Consider the following 21,183-nt stretch of genomic DNA (forward strand, 5'->3'; position numbering starts at 1 on the left):
ACTTCTCATTCACTCGATAAGGGACAGTGCTTACAATGTTTTAATACAAACCTCATGAGACACTCATCCTGCTCCAGTTGAGTTTAGAAAATCACAGCACTTAAACCTTGAGAGGAAAAGAGATCTAAAGATCTGGTTTCTTGTTGTTTACAACAACCTAAAGAATATTTAGCTATCTCCTAAAAATCAAAACAGAACCTTTGTTGGCTCTGAGGATTCATCAAAAACCAACACCAGAACAAGCAGTTATATGCAGACCATCAATTACATGCATAGCAGTATAACATACTATAGCAAGCCTACGTGGCTTTAATGGGGTTATTTATTATATTGCTCTGTGCTCAGCTATAGAAGCAGAATTATTTATGTAGTTGAGCTACGGCATTTCTGCCTCCAGGCGTGCCCTACATGAGCTTCACAGGGACGCGTCTGTAGTGTTATTTCTGCAGACCCGAGTCTGAGTATTTTACAAAGTTTAAATAACCCCCAAAACAACCCCAGTCATCGCTGACGTTACCGATGGAGCAGTCGTGGCCAGTCCAGTTAGGATCACAGCTGCAGAGGCCAGTATCAGGGAGGAAGGTCCCATGACCAGAGCACTGGTCCAGACACGTGGCTCTTGGGGTCTCGCAGTTGGTTCCTCCCCAGCCAACAGAACAGTGGCACTCTCCACGCACACACACTCCTCGTCCTGAGCAGGTAGGATCCATGCAATCCACTATGGGCAAGAAAGAAAAAAGGAAAGCAGACAAAAGGAGTAAATTTCAGAAAAAGAAACGACCTGCTTGCAATCTACAGAAGCTTGTTTCTACAGTTATCTCAAGGCTCCAAGCAGAAAGCAAAGCCACGCTGTGCACAAAACAGATGCTTCAAGGAGATACTATCCCCAAACTGGAAGAAGACCTAAATGCCCCATCTCTGGAAACGTTCAAGGCCAGGCTGGTTGGGGCTCTGAGCACCTGGTGGAGCTATGGGTGCCCCTGTTCATTGCAGGGGAGTTGGCTCAGATGGACTTTAAGAGTTCCTTCCAACTCAAACGATGATTCTATGATTCTAAAACACATGAAAAACAGACAAAAATATACGATGAAATGCATTCTTTCATTCAGGCCGACAGCAATAAATGACCTTCCAAGTAAGAACAGGCTAATATCAATTAAGATTAGAATAATACTCTTATACACATATTGCATCTCCACTTACTCTATTAGAGTATGTTCAATTACACTTAGTAATGAATTCAAAGCTGAGCTCTAGTTTTTGAGTGAATTTTACAGAAGGACTCAGCAGTTTATGCCCTGACTCAGCAAAACATGCTTAAATTGAAGAATATGCTGAGATCTATGCAGGTTTTATAGACAGTTACATTCATTTAAGGTTAAACATATCCTCTATTTTTTTGGAGTAAGGATTAAAATAAAAATATTTTCTATTGTGCATTGGTATTCTTCTATTTCTATTTTTGCTCAGTGAGTGCATTTTTTAATGGCTTCTGTTTTTAAAGAAGAGGAGTTTTAAAAAGGAATCGTAGAATCACAGAATCACAGAGTCATAGAATCATTGAATGGCCTGGCTTGAAAAGGATCACAGTGATCATGGAGCTTCAACCCCCTGCTATGTACAGGGTCACCAACCACCAGCCCAGGCTGCCCAGAGCCACATCCAGCCTGGCCTTGAATGCCTCCAGGGATGGGGCATCCACAGCCTCCTTGGGCAACCTGTTCCAGTGCCTCACCACCCTTTGTGAAAAACTTCCTCCTGAAGGAAGATTCCTCCCAAAGGAGATTGGAGAGAATTCAGTTGGGTGCAAGGTACAGCAGCATGGTCCTTATGTCCTGAGTTATGTGCTTTGCAGGCAACTGTCAGCTCCTCTACCCACGGAACAGTTTCACCAGCAAGAGCAAAACATGCAACACATCAGACACCCTCCTAAAAAAGAACCGGAGGAGTTGATCACCTGTTTATATATAAAAGCATGTAGGACAACCTAGAGCAATTCTTGCCATCATTGGCAGTACCCTGGGGATCAGTGACAAGTGTCAGTCTGGCCTGGAGCAGGAGGAAAGCTGCTCAGCTCCTGGCTCAAATGCAGAAGAGCAGAACCCAGCCACTGCACATACAGCAGGTTTGCAGCTTCTATTTTTCCTGCAAGAGCTAATAAGAATCCCAGTGACCTGCTTAAGATCCAGAAACCTTAAAAAGAAACACAACAGCTGCTCTGATAATTCTCTGGATTCGCAAAACCTCCTTGCTCTGACAAGTAATGGCTCAGCAATTACTATCCCAAGGCATGCGAGAGCATTTTGAGTTCCCTTTGATTCCTGGAGCCCTGATCATAACTGGAACAATTCTTGAAAACGGTAAGAGGCTGGAAAGGATGAGTCTATAAATCTCCTTCAGTGCTAGCGAGCTGGGAGCTAGGTGCCAATTTTAGCATGAGACCCTTGGAGCCCTGGCCCCGTTCTTTCTCAGCAGTAATAAGCAGGATAAGGACTAAGAAAGGAACTAGCAGCCTCGTAGGCTCTCAGCAGATGGTTTGAACATAGGGAACAAAGATCACAGGCTAACTGACAAGAGGCTACCTCCAGGCAATTCATCATCCCCTCGGAAGGTCAATTGGGAAAAAGGTGAGTTTTACAGAGGGCTCCATCACGGGAGGCAGACAATCCACCAGCCCGGCTCCAGCACAGCCGATTATAGGAGGGGAATGTGCATGTCAGAACCCCCCATTTATCATAATCCCAAGGCCATTTTTCATGTTGAAATGAGCCCTTTCAGAAAATGTCACACACAATGGCTACTTTAATCTCAGTCTCACTAGCTGTATCTCTTTAGGCTTTCTGCACTAGCACAAGGGCCCTGGGACAGGATTAGGGGCTTCTGCTTTCTTCTTCATCAATTGCTTAGTGGTTTTGGAGTACAATGTTATATTTTTAGGGAGTTCTGCTTGACAAATTTAGCTGCTCAGGAGAGAAGCCCCTGAGAGAAGCGGAGATGAGGGCAGGAGGGCAGAGCTGACAAAATCTCCTATACTTTAAAAAACAAAAGTTTTACATATATCTGTGTTGCTGCTTGGAAAATGTCCCAAATGGTCTCATTTCTGGTTAGAAAATGCCCCATTTATAGTTCAGCCTTGTGCAGAACCTTTGCCAAGAAGATAAATCATGCAGCAGGCAAGGCTAGAGTCTCTTCTACACTTTTCCCCAATATGCTTCATGCTTCATTGGTCACACGAGTTATTAGGGTTTTTTTTTTGCAGTACCCAAAGAGTAACTTCTCATTTTTCACTGATTAAATTTGCTCCCCTCCCTTAACATCTTGCTGGCTTAGCCCATGCCTTATAAAATATTGGCCAATAAACTGAGGAAGGAGAAAAGAAAAACTCCTGTAAGATTGTTGGCCGGTGTTTTATAAACACTGCTGAACTTCTGTGGGGGGAAAAGAAAAGAAAGAAGAAATGCTGGAATGAAAACCCATTCTAAATACTGAGTAAGGAGTGAAGCTGCAATGTAATCGATGCCAGATGGTGGCTTTTAGAAGAGAAATTAAAAAGTAAAAAGAATTTAAAAAATGGAATAAATCAACTTTTGGATAGATTTAAATAAATATAAATTTGTATATATAAATGTATGCATGTTGTGAAGAGTTCTGCATGGTGTATTACTGAGTTACCACCCCTCCTCACTACACAATATCACTTAGACCTGGAATATGAGAAACAAATGCAAAATTAGAGAAATCCCAAACAGCTCACAAGGAAAATCATGTTTTCTATGCTCTTTTTCAGGTTGTTACCTAGTGGGACTGATGCTGTCACCTACTGCAGTGACAGCATGGAACAGTGGAGCACTATCTGACTTTTCTGCTTGAACACGACCAGGGAAAAGAGGCTCCTATTAAAAAAAGGACAAACCTTACTGTGTGATTTACACACATGCAACATGACTTGCTGAAGGCAAAATGAGTATCTGTTCATTTCTGTCTATTCAGTAAAGATATGATCTTGTAAATAATGAGATCTGTGGAGATGTTTTAAAGGCACTTCAGTAGACACCATCTTCAGGGTTTGCATGCCCCATGACTTCACTGATTTGTGCCTTCTTAATCCACAGTGCAGCTTTCTCAGGAGGTGGCTTACAGTTACTGAGCTGATATTGTCTTCATTTCTAACACTATGTGTGTATTTCTAACACAGAAGCCATGGTACATTAGAAACACCCCACTCCAACACACAAAATGCATCAAAAGAATTAGATGCCATTCCAATGTCTGAATCCAGCTCAGCCTATTTCCATCGTCTGTAAAATAAAAGCCATTTCAGAGAAATCTTTATCTCACATGCATGGGGACAACTATAAATTAATTCAAGATCTAATGATTCTTACACATGTATCAAGCTGATGTCTCAACTCTAGCAGGCGGTGCAGAAGCCTTCTAGCTGCATTTATAGAAGCATAATTTAAACATAATTACCTTTCAGGTCCTCTGTATAGAATTCTGACAACATTTTTCTAAAGCACCAAAGAGTATTCTGTAAATCAGACACCTTCGGATGCATTCTTGTAACTGTCCAAATGCTTTGTACACTTACAAAACTGTCCACTTTTTCAGTTAGCAATAAGAAGCAGTCACAGACTGGGGAAGATAAAGGTTTATGGTGGCAGGTTGCTCAAATTCCTATTCCTGCTCAAACAGACGAAAGAGCTAAAAGGCATTGCATTTCTGAGTCACGAATCTAAATGTAAATGAAAAATGTTTGGGGGTTAATGTAAGAAAAAAAATATGTACATAAAGCTATGAAAGAGCTATTAAAATCATATCTGATTTTGAAGCAGAATTTAATTCAAGTGCTGAGCATTTTTAAGCTTTTAAAGAACCGAATACTTTCATATGCCACCATTTTGTATATGCAAGCAACTGAAATCACTTGGCATAGCACAACAGAGAAGAAAGCACTGTAAAAGTAATTACATGTTCAGATGTGTAAATGGAAATGATGCTTTAATAAGAACATTTGAACGTATGATTAGGTGTTCTGGTCTTTCAACTAGATTTGTCTGTCTGAAGCTTTTGATGGCTTTTCATTGAATTATTGAACAAATATGATATCTAACGACAATTTATTTCAACGTATCATTTTTATGTTGCATCCATCTATTGTGTCCCTAAGGTGCCTATTACTGTTCTGCTTAAGTGCCAGACCCATTGTGAATTGCCTCCATCCATATAATTACGTAATGACAATCGAAGCAAAGGCTAATTGAATGCATCTTGCAAATACCTTCCTCACAGCTCTCGCCCTTGTACCCTGGGTTGCAGATGCAGGTCCCCATGATGCACGTCCCATGGTTACTGCAGGTGACATCGATGCACTGGTTGGTCGGGACGTCACATTCTGCTCCTTTCCAGCCACTGTGGCACAAGCACCTCCCTTTCATGTACTGCCCATTCCCACTGCACAGCACTGGACAGGATGCTGGGGAAGGATGATAGAAATCACATTAAAAACAACTGTACACAATTCTCACTTCAAAAAAGAGCACAGGAGTCCAGCATGGGATTTATATTCTTTGTACAGACTCTTTCAGTGGGGTATGTTGTTCTTTTCTTTGCCAAAACCAATTATTTTACAGGGAAGACATCCAGCTGTCAACTGCATTCTCTTACGAATGTTTAAAACAAACAGTGCTCTTGAGTTAGAGCACCTCTTTGCTTTGTGTCTACAATACTTGTTTCACTAACCTCAGACCTTTCTTGCATTCTGACTTCCCTATGCACTGGTGTCTCCTTTGGCAGCACCACTGACCTTAAATTGCTTATCGCTATTCCTGACTTGCTGCCAGCCTTCATATTTGCCTCAACACAGCCTCTGCTGCAGATCTTAGCTGTACACCAATCACCCCCCTGCTTTGCTGTTGTAATTCTCAGCTTTACAGTTTTCACTTTCTTTGCTCAGACTCCAGAATGCCACGTTGATACCATTTCCCTGATTTAGCTCAAGTCATACCATCAGCTGCAACTCCAGCCCATGTTTATGACCTCTGCTGGACTCCATTCATCATCTCACACAATGCCTCTTGGCTTTCCAAGCTTTCTGTAACAAAAGTTTTTAAATACAAACTCTGATATTGAGAGGGAACCTCCTGGGCTCCAGCCAGTGATGCTCATGGGGAGAAAAGGAAGACAACAAGCTCAAGCTGTGGCATGGTGGATTCCAGAATTTTAACTGCATAATCTGAGTTAACTTTGAAAAAAGTCAGGTAGAAGAGGGTGGGATGAACTGCAAGATTTAGAGCTGGCTCCCCGTGAAAGAAGGCATCAGGGACCAACCCCAGCCTCCACAGCCTCTGCTTTGGTAACTGCTATTCTCCAGGCTTCCTTCGGCTGCTCTCTGAAGATCTTTGCTCCCTTTTTCTTTCTCTGCAGTTGCCACCTTTGCCTTGTGTTGTCCTCTGTTCTGATTTGTCCGTGGAAGCCCTCAGAAGCAACACCTTCCTGCCCACTGTCTCTTGAAATTCTGTTCTCAACAATTGCTTTCAGTGAAACTCACCTGAAAGGACATACTCAATTCAGATTTCTCTCCTTCACTGTTGCACATCATCCTCTTGTGAGAGCAGCAGGGCTTCTCATCTGCCCCTCACGAAAGCAATCAATGAACATTTTTATGCAGGATGAATAGGAGAGGAATAGTCCCATCTACAGCTTAATTCCTCTTTGTTGGGCATGTGATGAATTCAACATGCTTCTTTTGCTTTGCTCCTGGCTCTGAGTATGTGCAGAAAGAGCTGTGACCATAGCTAAGGGAAACACTCCTCTCTTCCCTTACTACCTCTTCACATAGCAGCTGTGTAATGCCCATCCATGTTGTTTTCATTTATCATTATAGACAAGTCTGAGTCTTACAGAATTACAGTGCACTCTGTACAATACAAAGCATTATCAGCTCTGACTGTTAAACTGGTTTGAAATGCAGTGAATTATAATAAAAGAAATGTAGAAGAGAAAGGAATTTGACAACTGTTATTACCAAGGAGCGCTCTGTTCACTTTAAAGAAAGCACACTGCAGTGGTGTGCATCACTTGCAAGGAGAATACAAGGCAATATAATATACAGTATAAGAAATAAGTTGTTTAAGATACACTGTGTTATAGATATGCTTCACAGCAAACTCACTCAGTAATTTCACTTTTCAGCTAGGCTGATGGAATTTTTTCCCCCTCCTATCTCAAATTTCAAATGCTCAGTAATGGAGCCTGCTCTTTCAAGGCACTGGAGGAGGATCCTTAGCAGCTCTTTGCCACGAGAAGAAAGAATAATTGCCTTTAACCCGTGAAAAGGACTTACATACAGCTGATCACTCAGTACGAGATCAAATAAATTGCTGGCCATCTTTAATGAGACTGGAGAATACCTTCAGCATAAGCTGGAAAGTGCTGTGCCAATGTTAAGGCAATGGGAAGAACAAGAGCTCCTTTGTAGCATGCCATAATGAATAAAGACAAAGAAGGCTTCTGGATTTCTTTCCACTGCTACTTGCATAATTCTTTTCCACGCATAAAAACATATAATTAAATTGATCACTCTGATTCCATTCCAACAAATTTCTAAGATGCCCAAATCACAGTAATTCTCTAGTGTGGAAGCAACAGCCCAAATGCACACCACTTCAGCATCACAGAGCAAGATTATTCATTTATTTGTTTTACTCTGCAGACAGTGTTAAAAACACCTTCTTTATGTTCAAGGAGGCCTTCAAAAGGCCCATGAAAACATCACTGGTGATTTGCTCTCATTTATGTTGTTTAAAATAATTAGTTAAAGATACAGTTGTTTTCCAATTATGTAATTGGTTAATAATGTAATTATACATATTTCTGTTTGAAAATTTCACACTGATTTGGGAGGTGAATTGCAAGGTTGAATGGGAACAAAGGAGCCCAAGAAATCTGTGACCTAGAAATCCTGGCTTGGGCAGAGAACTTAAGAATTATTGTTCTATCCAGAAACTGACACACAGCTGCAGACAAATCCTGTAGCAGTCTTGCATATGCTGCAGTTGCTGTCCTTGAAGGCATGTTTAGGTCAAAAGCAGCATTTTCTATTCCCTTGAAAACCAAAAGTTATCCAATGTTGGGAGCCTCGTATATTAAGTTCACGGCAAGCTCTCATTGAAAAAGCCTTGAGGGTGGGAATGCACATGCAAATTCCATTTTGACTCTCCAAGTATTTGTCTGTCTTCATAAAGGTAGACAGCAACCTGTGATAGGAGCCCAGCTCAATCAGGCGTGTTCATATCAGCCAGAGTAAGCAGCCATGTGAAATGGGAGATGCTCATGTGGCCACTTGGAGTCCTGGAAAGGAGGAAAGCTCCCCTGATTCTGACTAAACATTCACATATTCTGCCTGACAATGAAGGAGCTTTTCATCCTGCCCTGACTCTGCAGGGAGCCCTCAGGGAACAAACCCCGAACTTCTGCCCCTAGCTGAAGTCAGGAGGCGTGAGAGATGGCAAAACTCCTTTTGTCTCCAGCTGCATGGACTTACAAAGGAGCTCGGAAATGCAAACCAAGCCCAACCTGAGTCAGCAAGAAGTCTGACACCAGAGCTCTTGGGGATGCAGGCAGCCACATCCATCTAACTGGGCTGCGACCTCCAACACTCCACCGGGTTCAGCCGGGACCCAGCCTGCGGGGCTGCATTAGGCCTTATCTCCTGGCTGGGCTGCAGGGATGTGGCTCCCAGCCTCACACAGGCACAGCAGACCTCAGTGGGAGTGGGAGCGGACGCGGGGTTGGGCAGAGTTTAGATTTCTCTCTTGGGAAGGAGCCCAGCCTGCTTCCCAGACAAAGCAATGGGCTGGGGTGAAGGCCTGACCTGCTGCCTCAGCACAGCTCCTTGTGTGGGCAGTGACTTTTTGCAATATCCCCCATACACTGAATTATAAATCTGCACTGTGTCTGTTCAACTCTTCCAGCCCCCCAAAAAAAGACCTTGAAAAGTGTCTGAAGCACAGCATTCTGGTATTTTCCACGTGTGACGTTTAGATTTCTCTGTAACATGTTCTTACTGAAAGTGATTCAGTTTGTTTTTTAAATGTTTAACTAACCTAAAAATTTCAGGTCAAGTGAAAATCCTTCCATAACGATTTATTAAAAAATACTTTTCACTTGAGAAGAAAAATGTATTGCACTGTTTGCTGGGTAAGCCTCCTTCCCAAGGCATCCCAGTATTTCCACTTTTGACTAACATACCCAGCCCTGCTTCCCACTGCTCTGCTTCCTCCCTTGCTCCCTGCAGCCATCAGACATAGCTGAGGCTATCCTGCAAGCACTGCAACAATGAAAAATGTACTGACCTAGTCTACAATCAGTGTCTTAAAATAAAGTATTAAAATGGTGCACTACAGAGTGATGGAGAAGTCTGCCAAATAAGCAGCAACACCACATTTTTAAGTCATGTTTTCTAAAGTAATTCCCAAAAGGAAAATTCCTCTTGTGACATTTTGCCTGTCCATGCACCGACAGGGGGTCACGTTGTTGCTAAGGCCACAGCAATCAGGACAAGTAACAAAAAAAATCACAGATCTGACCTGGCTCCTGCAGCAGCCCCAGGCTTGGTAATGTGCAATTGGCAAAGTGCATAGGCATGAAGGTAACTTTGACAAAGAAAAAAACAACAGAAGGAGAGGAGTGAAGAGTTAATCAAGGAAATTCCTACCTCTACCACAGTCAGGGCCCAGAAAGCCGAGAAAGCAATGGCAAGTCCCAGACACGCAGTCTCCATTCCCATAGCAATTACTGGGACAATTATCCACTGATTCTGAAAAGAAACAAAAGTTAGATTAGGCAAGAAAACACCACTGAGTTTGGGAAGGTTCTGGATGACAGGACAGCTGAAACCTGTAAACAACCATTGCAGCAGGGAATAGAAGCATCAGCCTTGAGCTCCTGTAATGGGAGCTCATCCATTCATAGCAATGGATGGTTCAACATCTCACATCAGTGCATAGGGACTGCAAACTGCGACCGAAACCACAGCCACTCAGCACCCACCAAGTTTTTTCCTCACTCAGGACCTGAGAACTTTTCACCCTGATTATTTTTCTGACCATTTTCCCTTGCTGAATGTAATGGAGAGAAACAACAGACACAGTTCTCCCTGCAGAACATGCATTTTTGGTCTGATATTGTTGAGCGGAGCAAGTGAAATGGGGCATTTATTTGCACCCAACACAGATGATTTATGATAGACATATTCCCCTATGAAGTTCACTGGTGGCAGCCACTTGGTTCCTCCTGTCTGCTTGCTGTTGATGGATTATTTCTACAGTATTATACAAACAGACTGAAGTGCTGGGGCTAACATTCTATCTCAGTGGAACATGAATGGTATTGCTTCACTCTTTCTTCTGTTTCTAGTTAGCATGTTAAATTCCCTGACTTCAGAAAAACAGTGGCTATTCATCTTCCACGGAAAGTTAACAGGTAAGCAAAATGATATCTAGCACTTTTATTTTATTGTGAGGACAGTCTAGGGCTAAATTTGTATTTGGGCTAAAACTTATCTTTCTTTAAAGAAAAACAAAGACATCTTTTGGTAAACATCACTTTTCAAAAAGAATGAAAATCATTTTCTTGACTAAACTGTAAGCAAGCACTGAGTAAATGCGATAGGGCCTTGGAAAGGTGATGGAACGCTGTAGTTCATTCCATACTATTATTTCACATTTTCTCTGGGGGAGATGCATATGTGATTAAAACTGGATTCAGTTACACAGGAGGGACAGCAGCGGTGCATCTATCATGGAGCAGGGTGGAAATCTTGGATATGTGAGTAATGACTGCAGTTTCCTAGTGCACTTCATGAGGTTTTGTGGTAGCAAAGATATTTGTGAACTTCCTTTGGGTGTAAGTGAAAAGAAACAGCTGCAATAGAGATGTGCAGATTAGTTTCTAATTGGGAATGAAAGGAGGGTTGTTTCTGAACGGGTGTTCTCTGAACAACACGGCTTTCTGAGGGACATTTTAAAGGACGTACTATAATTTAATCATTCACAAAAGGCAACAGCAGGCTTAAATAATGAAAACTGCTTCAAGCACTTGTGCTTTAAGTCTTGGCAGAAGACTTTGCACAAGCAGACACCTCCAAGCAGCAAGGCAGGCTTGAGAAAGTGCCACCAGTTTTCTAGCACTTTGGTTAAGCACATATTTGCTGTGTACAGAAACACAATTCCAGCATGTACCAACATGTTGGGATTGATCTGCCACCTTTATCCCAGTCGCAGAGCAGCTGCTGCATTTCTTACAGTAAACAAATAGCAGCTCCAAACCTGTGCGTTTTTACAGATAGTCAAAGTATAGATAGTCAAGTGCACCATCTCTCACTTAGCAGCAGGTATAGACACAAATTAAAAGATAACATAAGCCTGTACATGTATGATCTTCAGAACTTTGTGATGCTTTAATTTCACTGCTGAAAACTAAATGTGATTTTGCTTTAGGCCTTTTTTCTTTTTAAAGCCTTTTTGTCTGTTTCTCAAGAACTGTATCCAGAAATGTAGAAAGCAAAATTACTTACTGATGCACACACACACGTTTATACAAATAGGGAACATACAGACTGTGAGCACTGCAGAGCAAGACAATGAGATGGGCAAGCAGATTTAATAGCTGTGGCTGAAAGACCTGATCGTTTTCTCCCACCATGTGAACTGTTTTTTCCTGCCTGAAAACTGGGAACAGGAGCAGGACTGTGTTATTCTGCATTTGTGCAGCACTTAGCTGGGGAAACCTCACCATCACGCTGTCATTCTGGGCTGCCGACTGCAAGCTGTAGGAACAGCGCAGTGAGGTTACATGTGCCTGACCTCTGAAGTCAGTGGGGATACCTGTGTCAGTGCTTGATGCAGGACAGACTCCCCGTGTCATGACAACACCTATGGTATATTGAAAACTCCAGTTTTTTTCAAGCTCTTGCTTTAAAGGATTAAACTGAGACCTTGAAAAGAAGCGAAATATCTACAAAACTTTCTTGGTGTATGTAAGTAAAATAATAACATTTATGCAAAATAATATAAAAAAAACAAAGAAACATCTGAAAAGTAAAGCAGCATCTAACATGGCAGCTGTTCCATTGGCTGAAGGGTAATCTTTGTCACTGGAAATAATACTTTCCATTTCATTGCATTTCCATTGTGGTTCAGCTAATGTACTTGATGAACTTGTGATGCCTACAGTAGGACATGACTGGAAAGACTCAGAATACCAAGCATATGTCCACTGTAGGGTAAATCCAACAACCCATTCAACAGAGTAGCTATGTATAATGGGATCTTAAAGCTCAGAGTTATCAAAGAGATGTTGTCTATTTAGCTAACTATATTTTCCTGACTCTTAGGGTGAATCCATTAGATGAACTTCACTCCGGCTGTGGTCCTCTCCTCCCGTAACAAGTTCAGACCTAGATTTTGTTATCACAGACATCAAGATTTGGTCAGATCCCATCCACAGAGACCAACACTAATGCTTTACAAAAGTTATTCACAAACATTTAGTGGTTCATCTACAGCTCTGGCATTTAACTTTGAAAGACCGCATGCTATGCACACATATCACCTCTCACTGACTCCTCAACCCTCGATTTCCCAGGCTGTTCTCTGCAAGTATGCCCTAATTGCACCATGCCATACTGTGAACCACCGAAAAGGAATAAAGACAGGTGAAAGAAACCCACTGTAACTTCTTCACTGAAGCACCCTGGTAACTTTTAATCATGCCTTGACCACCGTACACTATTAATAGTAGAATCATAGAATCATAAAGGTTGGAAAAGATCACCAAGATCATCAAGTCCAACTGTCAACTCATCATGATATGACAGAGAGGCTCTTAAAAACCCTTCCTCCTACTTCTCCACTGTCTCTGAGCATTTTGGTAGCATTTCCAGTAAACTCTAATTTTGTGTACACCCACTTTGCCCTGGAATAACCTGACTGATAGGGACAAAATGAACTAAAGAGGAAAAGAAATTCTCCCCATCCCATGGCTGGAGCACTTTCTTAGCAGCTAAGAATACTAGCTTGCCTGGTATGACTCAGGGCAATTAAGGTCATTGTATACTCTCAGAAGTTCTTCACTTCTGAGAATAAACTGAAAAAAGCGATGAAGATGCATGCAGTATATTCTTGTACCAAAGCTGATACAGCACCTTGTAAGGTATTGCCAGAAATGAAGTGTTAAATGAATGTGCCTTTTTCTCACTGACTACAGAACAAATGAGAGCAAACACGGCTTATGAGCAATAAGTCTGTAAAATCCTGAGCATGCTTCTATTTATATTCTTAGATATGATCACACGTTGGAGTTTCTTTTCACTTTGAACACTGCAGGCATTAGTAAATCATGGCCACTAAAGATCTGATAAAAACCTCTGTCTTCAGACCAAGACTGAATTTAGTCTTAGATGGAGAGCTGCCTTGCTTTTCTGCCCCTTCTGATGTGTACATACACATAAACGCATGCACATACACTGTTCCAATACCTCACTTTCAATTTAAATGGGATGTTATAGGTGATTTAGCAATAAGTCTAGTGAACTCAGTTGGGGGAACCCTAGAAAGCATAAAAAGGCACATGGACAAAGTTAGGTATTTGGTGCAGATGCAAGGATTTAGCTAAGATGTTATTTAATGGGGCACAGATGATAGATGAGATGAAACTTAAATTCCAGGGAGCCCTAAGTTAGAGGCACAAAGCTACTATCTGGAAGAATGTCTTCTGAGAACAAGCACAGTTAGTGTAGCTACTAATGAATATCAATGAAAAACTACCAATCATTAATTAAGCCCAGTAATGGCCAACCTCTAGTTTCCATTCTACATCTTACTCTGTGAGCTTTTACAAGTAATTATCTTGATATTTTCCAATCCATACAAAACTCCATGTGGCATTTTACAAATGGCACCATGGGAATTGCTTCAGAGAATCATGACAATGATTTGTTTTGTTTTTAAGAGTTAAAGTTCACTGTGAGACCATGACAATCCTTTCTTAGAAGGAGATATATGTTCCCTGTTTTCAGTCTGACTCCCACAGCTTTCTCCTGGGTTCCAAATCTCTGAAATAATCTGATTGTCACCAGCTGGGAAGGGCAAAGTTTATAAATTGGAAGGTCAAACACGCATGATGTTTTCACATGATTGTGCTATAATGTCCAAATGGAAGTTTGAAAATGCAGCTTCCTTGCCATCTTCCAACAACAAACAGCAGGAGGAGCAAACCTCCTGGAAGCAAACAACTCACGCCGGGGATAAATGAGCAAAACTCAAGGCGGTGTGGCTTCAGATGGAGACTGCAGAAGCTTGCATATGGAAGTAATTGTCCTGCCAGCTTCTAAATCTAATTAGCAACTGAAAAAACAAGTCATATCCTGAATAAATACTGTAAACATGCAGATCTCTGCTGAGAGAAGCAGTGAGTAACATAATGAGACATGCTACTTGCAGACTCACACTGTCTCGTTCTGGAGAACAGTCTTGTCTGAGGTACACAACTATCCCTTACCCCTGTCCAGCCTACCTCACTTCAGAGAAGATGTAGAAAAGTGTTGCCAGGTTAATAGAAATGAGAGATGGAAGGGGTGACAGCAGACAGGGGGGGCACTGTCCTGCTCTGCTCTGCCCTTGTGAGGCCCCATTTGGAGTAATACATCCCCTGGCAGGGGCTCCAAGCACAAGAAGGATGGGGTGCTGTTGGAACGGGTCCAGAAGAGGCCTCAGAGATGCTCAGAGAGCTGGAGCACCTCTCATATTAAGAAAGGTTGAGGGAACTGGGCTTGTTTACCTTGGGGAAGAGGAGGCTCCAGGGAGACCTCACGGCGGCACTCCAGTACTAGGTTGCTTATAAACAAGAGGGGGAGTGATTTTTTACATGGTCTGATAGTGACAGGACAAGGGGGAATGGGTTTAAATCAGAAGAGCGGAAATTTAGGTTAGATGTTAGGTAGAAATTCTTTACTCAAAGGATGGTGAGGCCCTGGCACTGCTGCCCAGAGAACTGTGGGTGCCCCATCCCTGGAGGTGCCCAAGACCAGGCTGGATGGGGCCCCGGGCAGCCTGAGCTGGTGGGGGTCAACCAGCCCATGGCAGGGACTGGAACTGGGTTGGTTTTAAGGTCCCTTTCAACCTAAGGTATTCTATGAGTCTGTGATTCAATGGTTTGGTAAGTGTGAAACAGATTTCTCCAAGCAAAAAACCCTTCTGAAGTACTCTTCAAGGAGCTTCAGTTATCAAAGAGGAAACCAGATCATTGTCTGGAGCAAACCAGCATGTATCACACTATCTTACAGCTGCTGACGACTTTTTGGGATATTTGCTGCTTTCTCTGGGGATATTTTTTTGGGATGAGTAATCTCACAGCTGGTAGATCTTAAGGTAAACTTGGCTGAAATATTTACCTCATTGCTTGCTACCCCAGTACAGTCACCACTTACCCTTTGAGAAGCTATAAACTGGCACGATGCTGCCCATACCCACAATTAGATTTCACATTATACTATCTGTCACTGAACAATATCAGTGAGCTCAGTGGGAAATTGCTAATTGTTACCATTCCCATGTTTTCAGGCTGGTAATCACAAATACACCACGTGCTTGATATGACAGACTCGTGGCAGTGACAGAGCTCTCAAGATAAAGGTCTGGCTTACCATTACCTGCATGAATTAATGGGATCCATGTGAAATACAGTAAACATATTAAGAAGATAGACAAATGACTGGCCTCTTGATGGACTTCTCTTTTAGATACTTACCATGCTTGCCAGGCAGCGGCACAGGCACTTTAACAGACACCTGCCTTATTTATTTACTATGCAAGACCCAACTTAATAGCTTGTTTCTGTATCTTTGGGCCAGAGGCCAAGGCAGATGTTTGCCTGACACCAAATCCTATTAGAGGTTGCAGTAACACAATTGTGTGTTAAAGCTAAATATTTTATAGCCTACGCTTGCCACCAAGCATCATCATTCCCTAGACATTTAGAGGCAGCTATCTATTGGCAAAGAAAAAATAGTTATCTGTCTGGCAATTGAAGACAGTAGCTTTCCTGGGAGTCAATAAGCACCAGGACAGCTTTCTACAAACTGATTAAATGCCATTCAGTGTGGTGTGGTTGTATGAATTCAAACATAACCACTTCCTTTGATAGCCTCAAGAAGCTGATCTGAGACTGGCACCATTTGGTGGCAAAAACGTTGAGGAATAGCACTACAGTAGAGAAATGGTACTTTAATGAATCGGTGTTAATACCAGTCTCTGGAATTTATGCATTATTCAGGCTTTTGGCCTCTTCTGTGAGTAGTCTACCTCTGCATGAGAAATTGCCTCAAAATCTTTTGGTGACAACATAAATGAAGCTGCAGGGCCTGAAGAAGTTGCCATATCTACAGAATAAAAGCCTTTCCTTATAACCTTCCACCCTTACAGAGATGCATTAATTTTTAAAAAAGTAAGTAAATTAAAAAAACCCTACTTTTGGACAAATATTTAGAGAATTGTTGACTGTATCAAATAAATATATACAGAAAGTAAGAGTTCCTGACTGTCCACTGGTCTATTCTTTGTCTTGTCATGTTCCCCCAGCTAAGGAAGATGCTTTGCAATGCAGGTGGAGCAGGGCAGCAGGTAATCAGACCTTGGCTCCTATCTAACCTTGAAATCCCTTATGAGAGCCTCAGCAGTGCAAAGGGGCCACGATGAGAGCACAGTGTCACATTGCAGTGAATTACATCTCATGGGAGGGTGAAGGACTCTGCATCACTTCACCTTACTCTGTGCTGCTGCACCAGCTCAGCTTTAGCAAGACACGAGCTATTTTTCTCAGATCCAGTGCTTGTCCAGGATAAAACTGTCACCTGCAAGCTCATTGCAATCATGTCTCTCCTTCACAAAAATGCCCCCTGTCACTGCCCTGACTGTATTAGCAGTAATTTGAATAGGAAGTCAGGCAGTATAACATTAAAGGCAAAGAAGATTCTGAAGCGCTGTGAACACAAGCTAGCATTTAATTTACTTCCCAGTTGCAGAGCTTGCAGCCTTGTTTATTTTTCAAAGAAATGATGCTACTCGATTGGATTTCACTGCAGGGTAGGTAGGATTCTAAGCCCAGAGAACTGTCACCTGCTCTTGTAATCGTGATAACAATGCCAAGAGAGACGTGGAGGTGAGAGGTGATAAAACACGCTTCAGATATCTGAAACATCAGCCTTGACATTTTGAGCCAAATAAAAAAATAAATAAAGAAGAAAAAAATAAGGCTCTGAAAACAAAGAAAATGTGAAAATGCTGGGTCCAGTGCGCTGTTGATCCACCTCTTCCTTTCTGAGCAGAAATGTGCAAGGACTGATTCCTTCTTGTGGCGCATTCTCACCTGCTGAGATTTCGATTTTTTTGCTTCATTTGTGTTTTATAGGGCTTTTATATTTCTAGCTCAAGTGATCCACACCTGGCAGCCAGGGATGTGATAGTCTTGACAGCATCATGGAAACTCACTCATTATTTTTGAGTGCTCTTTCACAGTTTCCTCTTCTGTAGGGCGCCTAGTGCGATGCTGATACTGCTAATGCCACTTGATGTTGTGCCAGGTTTTGACTATTTTTTCTTTTCCTGAAGGCTGGGAGGTCTGTTTTAATTAAAGATCCATGCAGACAACCCTGTTTTGCTCTCATATCCCTATGGAACTCTAACCTTCAGATGGAGGTATCAGGATGCAAAATCAGAAGGGCAACAGGCAGGCAGTCCTTTTACACAGCTCCTTAAGTCAATCCAGGCTCTGGAAAGTCAGAGTGAAGTACAATAATCACAGTATCCAATAGCACGTTATTTTCCCTCTATCACTTAAAAAAAAAAAAAAAAAGCCACTTCCAACAGCAGATACCATACATCTCCATCAGAGCACAGTGTAAACCACACCAGCAGTGCCTCTGGAGTCTGGGTTGTTTTAAAAGGTGATGGTGAAGCACTAAAAGTTTGGCATTCAGCATCACTTTGAGTCATTTACTGAAACCATCAAGATCTGCTGACTGCCAAATCTGACAGTACATCATGAGAGTACAATTTCCCTTGAGATGTCTGTACTTCTGTTTCTGTGGCCTGGCTTGAGACATCCATCCAGGTACTCCAATGGCCCCGCCACAATAACATCAGTCCTTCTCACACAATTTCAAGCACATTCAACTCCAAACCCAGCTGTAAGTACTACAATAACAGCTTTGCGTGGACTATTTTTGAACTTCTGTTCTGCAGAAAGTGGGACCAAGTGGGAATAGTGTGGGGAGTAAATAATGAGCTGAACAAGCCTGCTCGCTTCAGAAGCCTATACCACATTTGGTCTGAATTTGGTTTCCCCTTGGAGAGAGAACTTTATCTCACTGGTTCATTCCTTTCTCTTACTGCTTCCTTTTTAAGAAATCTTTCCAGTGCAGAATGCCTTACAATATAAAGCTATCAGATGGTTGAAAGCATAAGGTGTAATGGGATTTCAAAAGCACTTGGGCATCGCTCTATGTATACTACCATTTGAGTTAATGGTAAAATATCCTATGACTTCACTGGGATCAGAATAAAGGAACCTTTTAAAAAAGCCTGCTAATGTATTTCTGCAGTTCGTAGCGATATACAGAGATCAGTTTTCTTCCCTGAGAATGTGAGCAATGCTGAAAGCACGAAAGGAGCAATGAAATAAAGTTCTTACAGAATTGCCTATTGACTGTCTTAAAAAACCCTTTCTCTTTAAGTCACCTGAAATGTGTCACAGGTTAGAAGTTAGTTGGGGAAAAATGTCAATGGATGATTTTAAAGAAACTGGCCCTTGGACTCAAGCTGTCATCTTCCTCCTTCTAAGATGCACCTTAGAAGAATGGTAACTTCAGTGCCTACACACACGACAAGGCTGCGGAGATCTAGAAACAACCTTGTGAAAGTTCCTTTTCTTCCTCGCTTTTCTTCTTTGCAGCTGGAATATTTTTAAACCTGAATTTCACTCCAGTAAAACTCTCATATCCCCAGTTTGCCCAAGGGAATGCAAGGAAATTTTTTTTTTGTTGTTCCTTCCTACTCTCATAAATTGTTACAAATGAATACAGGAAACAACAATTATTCAGCCTTCAGGGTTCAACTTCTGGAGCTGTACTAGCAAGCTGGAAGTTACTTTGCATTCAGTACATTAGAATTTCTGCTATTGCAGCTTGGGGCAAGGCTAAAGCTGGCCTTGAGTTTAATTTTAAACGATGTTGTATGTTGGTGTACTGTAGGGAAAAGACTGCAAACCAGTCTTGTATACACACAAAAAGGACCTCAAACATGGAAACATTTGGTCGAAACAGGTGCCCCAAAACCCTGGCAATATTATGATTTTGAGTGCACTGAAGACTAAGTTTTGTTTCATACGAAGTCTTTAGCAAATGCATCCATCCTGAAAAACAGGGATGCACTAGGTAGAGTGGCTGAGATGCAAGGTTGAGGCATGCTACAGACAGGTGCTATAGGTACACCTTCAAGTGTGATGCCCAGTGCTACAGAAGGGCTTGAGTGTCTCCTAGGCCTTTTGTCAGATCAATCCCATAACCAAGAATCATAGAAATCATTAAGGTTGGGAAAGACCACAAAGCTCATCTAGTCCAACCATCAACCTACCTCCACCATGCCCACGGACTGTGTCCCTCAGTGTCACTTCTCCACAGTTCCTAAACACCTTCAAGGACAGTGACTCTACTACTTCCCTGGGCAGCCTATTCCACTGCATTACCATTCTTTCTGAGAAGAAATTTTTCCTGACATCCAACCTGAACGTCCTCTGACACAATTTAAAGTTGTTACCTCATCATCCTATGACTGTTACTTGGATTGGAGGCCAATCCCCACTTCATCACAGCCTTCTTTCACTAAGTTGTAGAAAACGAGAAGGTCTCCTCTGAGCCTCTTCCCAGCTTGGCGTCACCTGTATATTAACTGAGGGTACACTCAATCACTATGTTCAGATCATCAGTAAAGATAATAAACAGGGTCAGCCCCAATACTGACTCCCACAGAGATGTCCTTGATTTCCTGTGGCCATTACAAGCTCGTGCTCAGGTATCTGCCAGAGCAAAAGCAGAGTGCACAGCTCTGTTCCTGCCTGTAGATGCACAAACCTGGTCGAGGCATACTCCCTCACAGAGCCCCCAGCAATCCTCTGAGCCAGAAATCAGTTTAACCTAATTTATTTAACTCTCTTTCTGAGACTGTTGTAGCACTTAGATAAAGAAAGCAGCCACACATCTAATACACAGAACAGCTGTTATCATTTTAAAAGTCAACATATGCCAGGAGTTACTGCACAGACCATGTCCGCGTCCCCCCTGGCCTCTGTGTGAAAAGGGAGATTGGTGACTCCTAAGGTGCCGAGGTTGTTGGCTGCTGTTCTCTCATGTGGTCAATTAAACGTGTGCACAGTTAAATACAGCCTTTGGAAAACAAAGTCTTAAAATAGTCTGCTGGAGCACAGAAAGGGTTCTCGCTTTGTTTGCCAAAAGTGAACGTGTAACTCCCACAACTTATTACTGTGCTTTAGCAGGGGAGCATTCATGGAAAGAAAAGTCTGCACAGAGCTGCCCCAGCAGCTCAGGAATATAAGGCAGGGATAAAACAAGCTCTGCTTGCGTTAGCCTGCAGTCTGGAGTATACATGGAAAGAGCTATATACAAAAGTGCAAAAACAAAAAGCATATGCACCGCTTTACACATTTCTCCAGAAACCCTCTGGTACCAGTGTATGTCGTGTCATTAAGGCAGAAATATGCTGTTCTGAAAAAATGAACCAAAAAAAGGGACAGAAATAACAGAAAGAAAGGAAAAGGCTTTAAGTGCAGTATTAAATAAACCATTCCATGACCCTAAAACTGAAGTAATTACCCCAATCAATAAACCTTTTGTACAAGCTCTGTTGGATCAAGAGAACTTGCTGCTTCAAACAGCACGCTGACAGCAAGTGCAAGGCTACCACCAGCCCATCTAAATACACATGTAAGGAAAGCTTTTCAAAATGACCAATCTACTACTTATTTTTTTGTTTGTTTTGTTTTTTTTCCTATCAAGTGATATCAAGACCTATCAAGACCTTCAAGATCATCCGATTCATCTATGTGTCT

The 21,183-nt window shown here is 42.1% G+C and overlaps 1 protein-coding gene across 1 annotated transcript in view; it reads right to left on the minus strand.

Moving 5' to 3' along the window:
• TENM4 (teneurin transmembrane protein 4) overlaps positions 1–21,183 on the minus strand; it is a 594,301-nt gene that overhangs the window by 143,391 nt on the left and 429,727 nt on the right. Inside the window, exons 12-14 of the mRNA XM_042838225.1 lie at positions 9,719–9,820; positions 5,282–5,476; positions 518–718 (exon numbers count right to left, since the gene is read on the minus strand). Coding sequence (XP_042694159.1) covers positions 518–718; positions 5,282–5,476; positions 9,719–9,820 — 498 coding nt within the window. The remainder of the gene's footprint in view (positions 1–517; positions 719–5,281; positions 5,477–9,718; positions 9,821–21,183) is intronic.

This window comes from Centrocercus urophasianus, unplaced genomic scaffold (genome assembly GCF_019232065.1).
Source record: "Centrocercus urophasianus isolate 14NV4802_14NV808 unplaced genomic scaffold, USGS_Curo_1.0 seq_74, whole genome shotgun sequence".
NCBI classification, from domain to species: domain Eukaryota; kingdom Metazoa; phylum Chordata; class Aves; order Galliformes; family Phasianidae; genus Centrocercus; species Centrocercus urophasianus.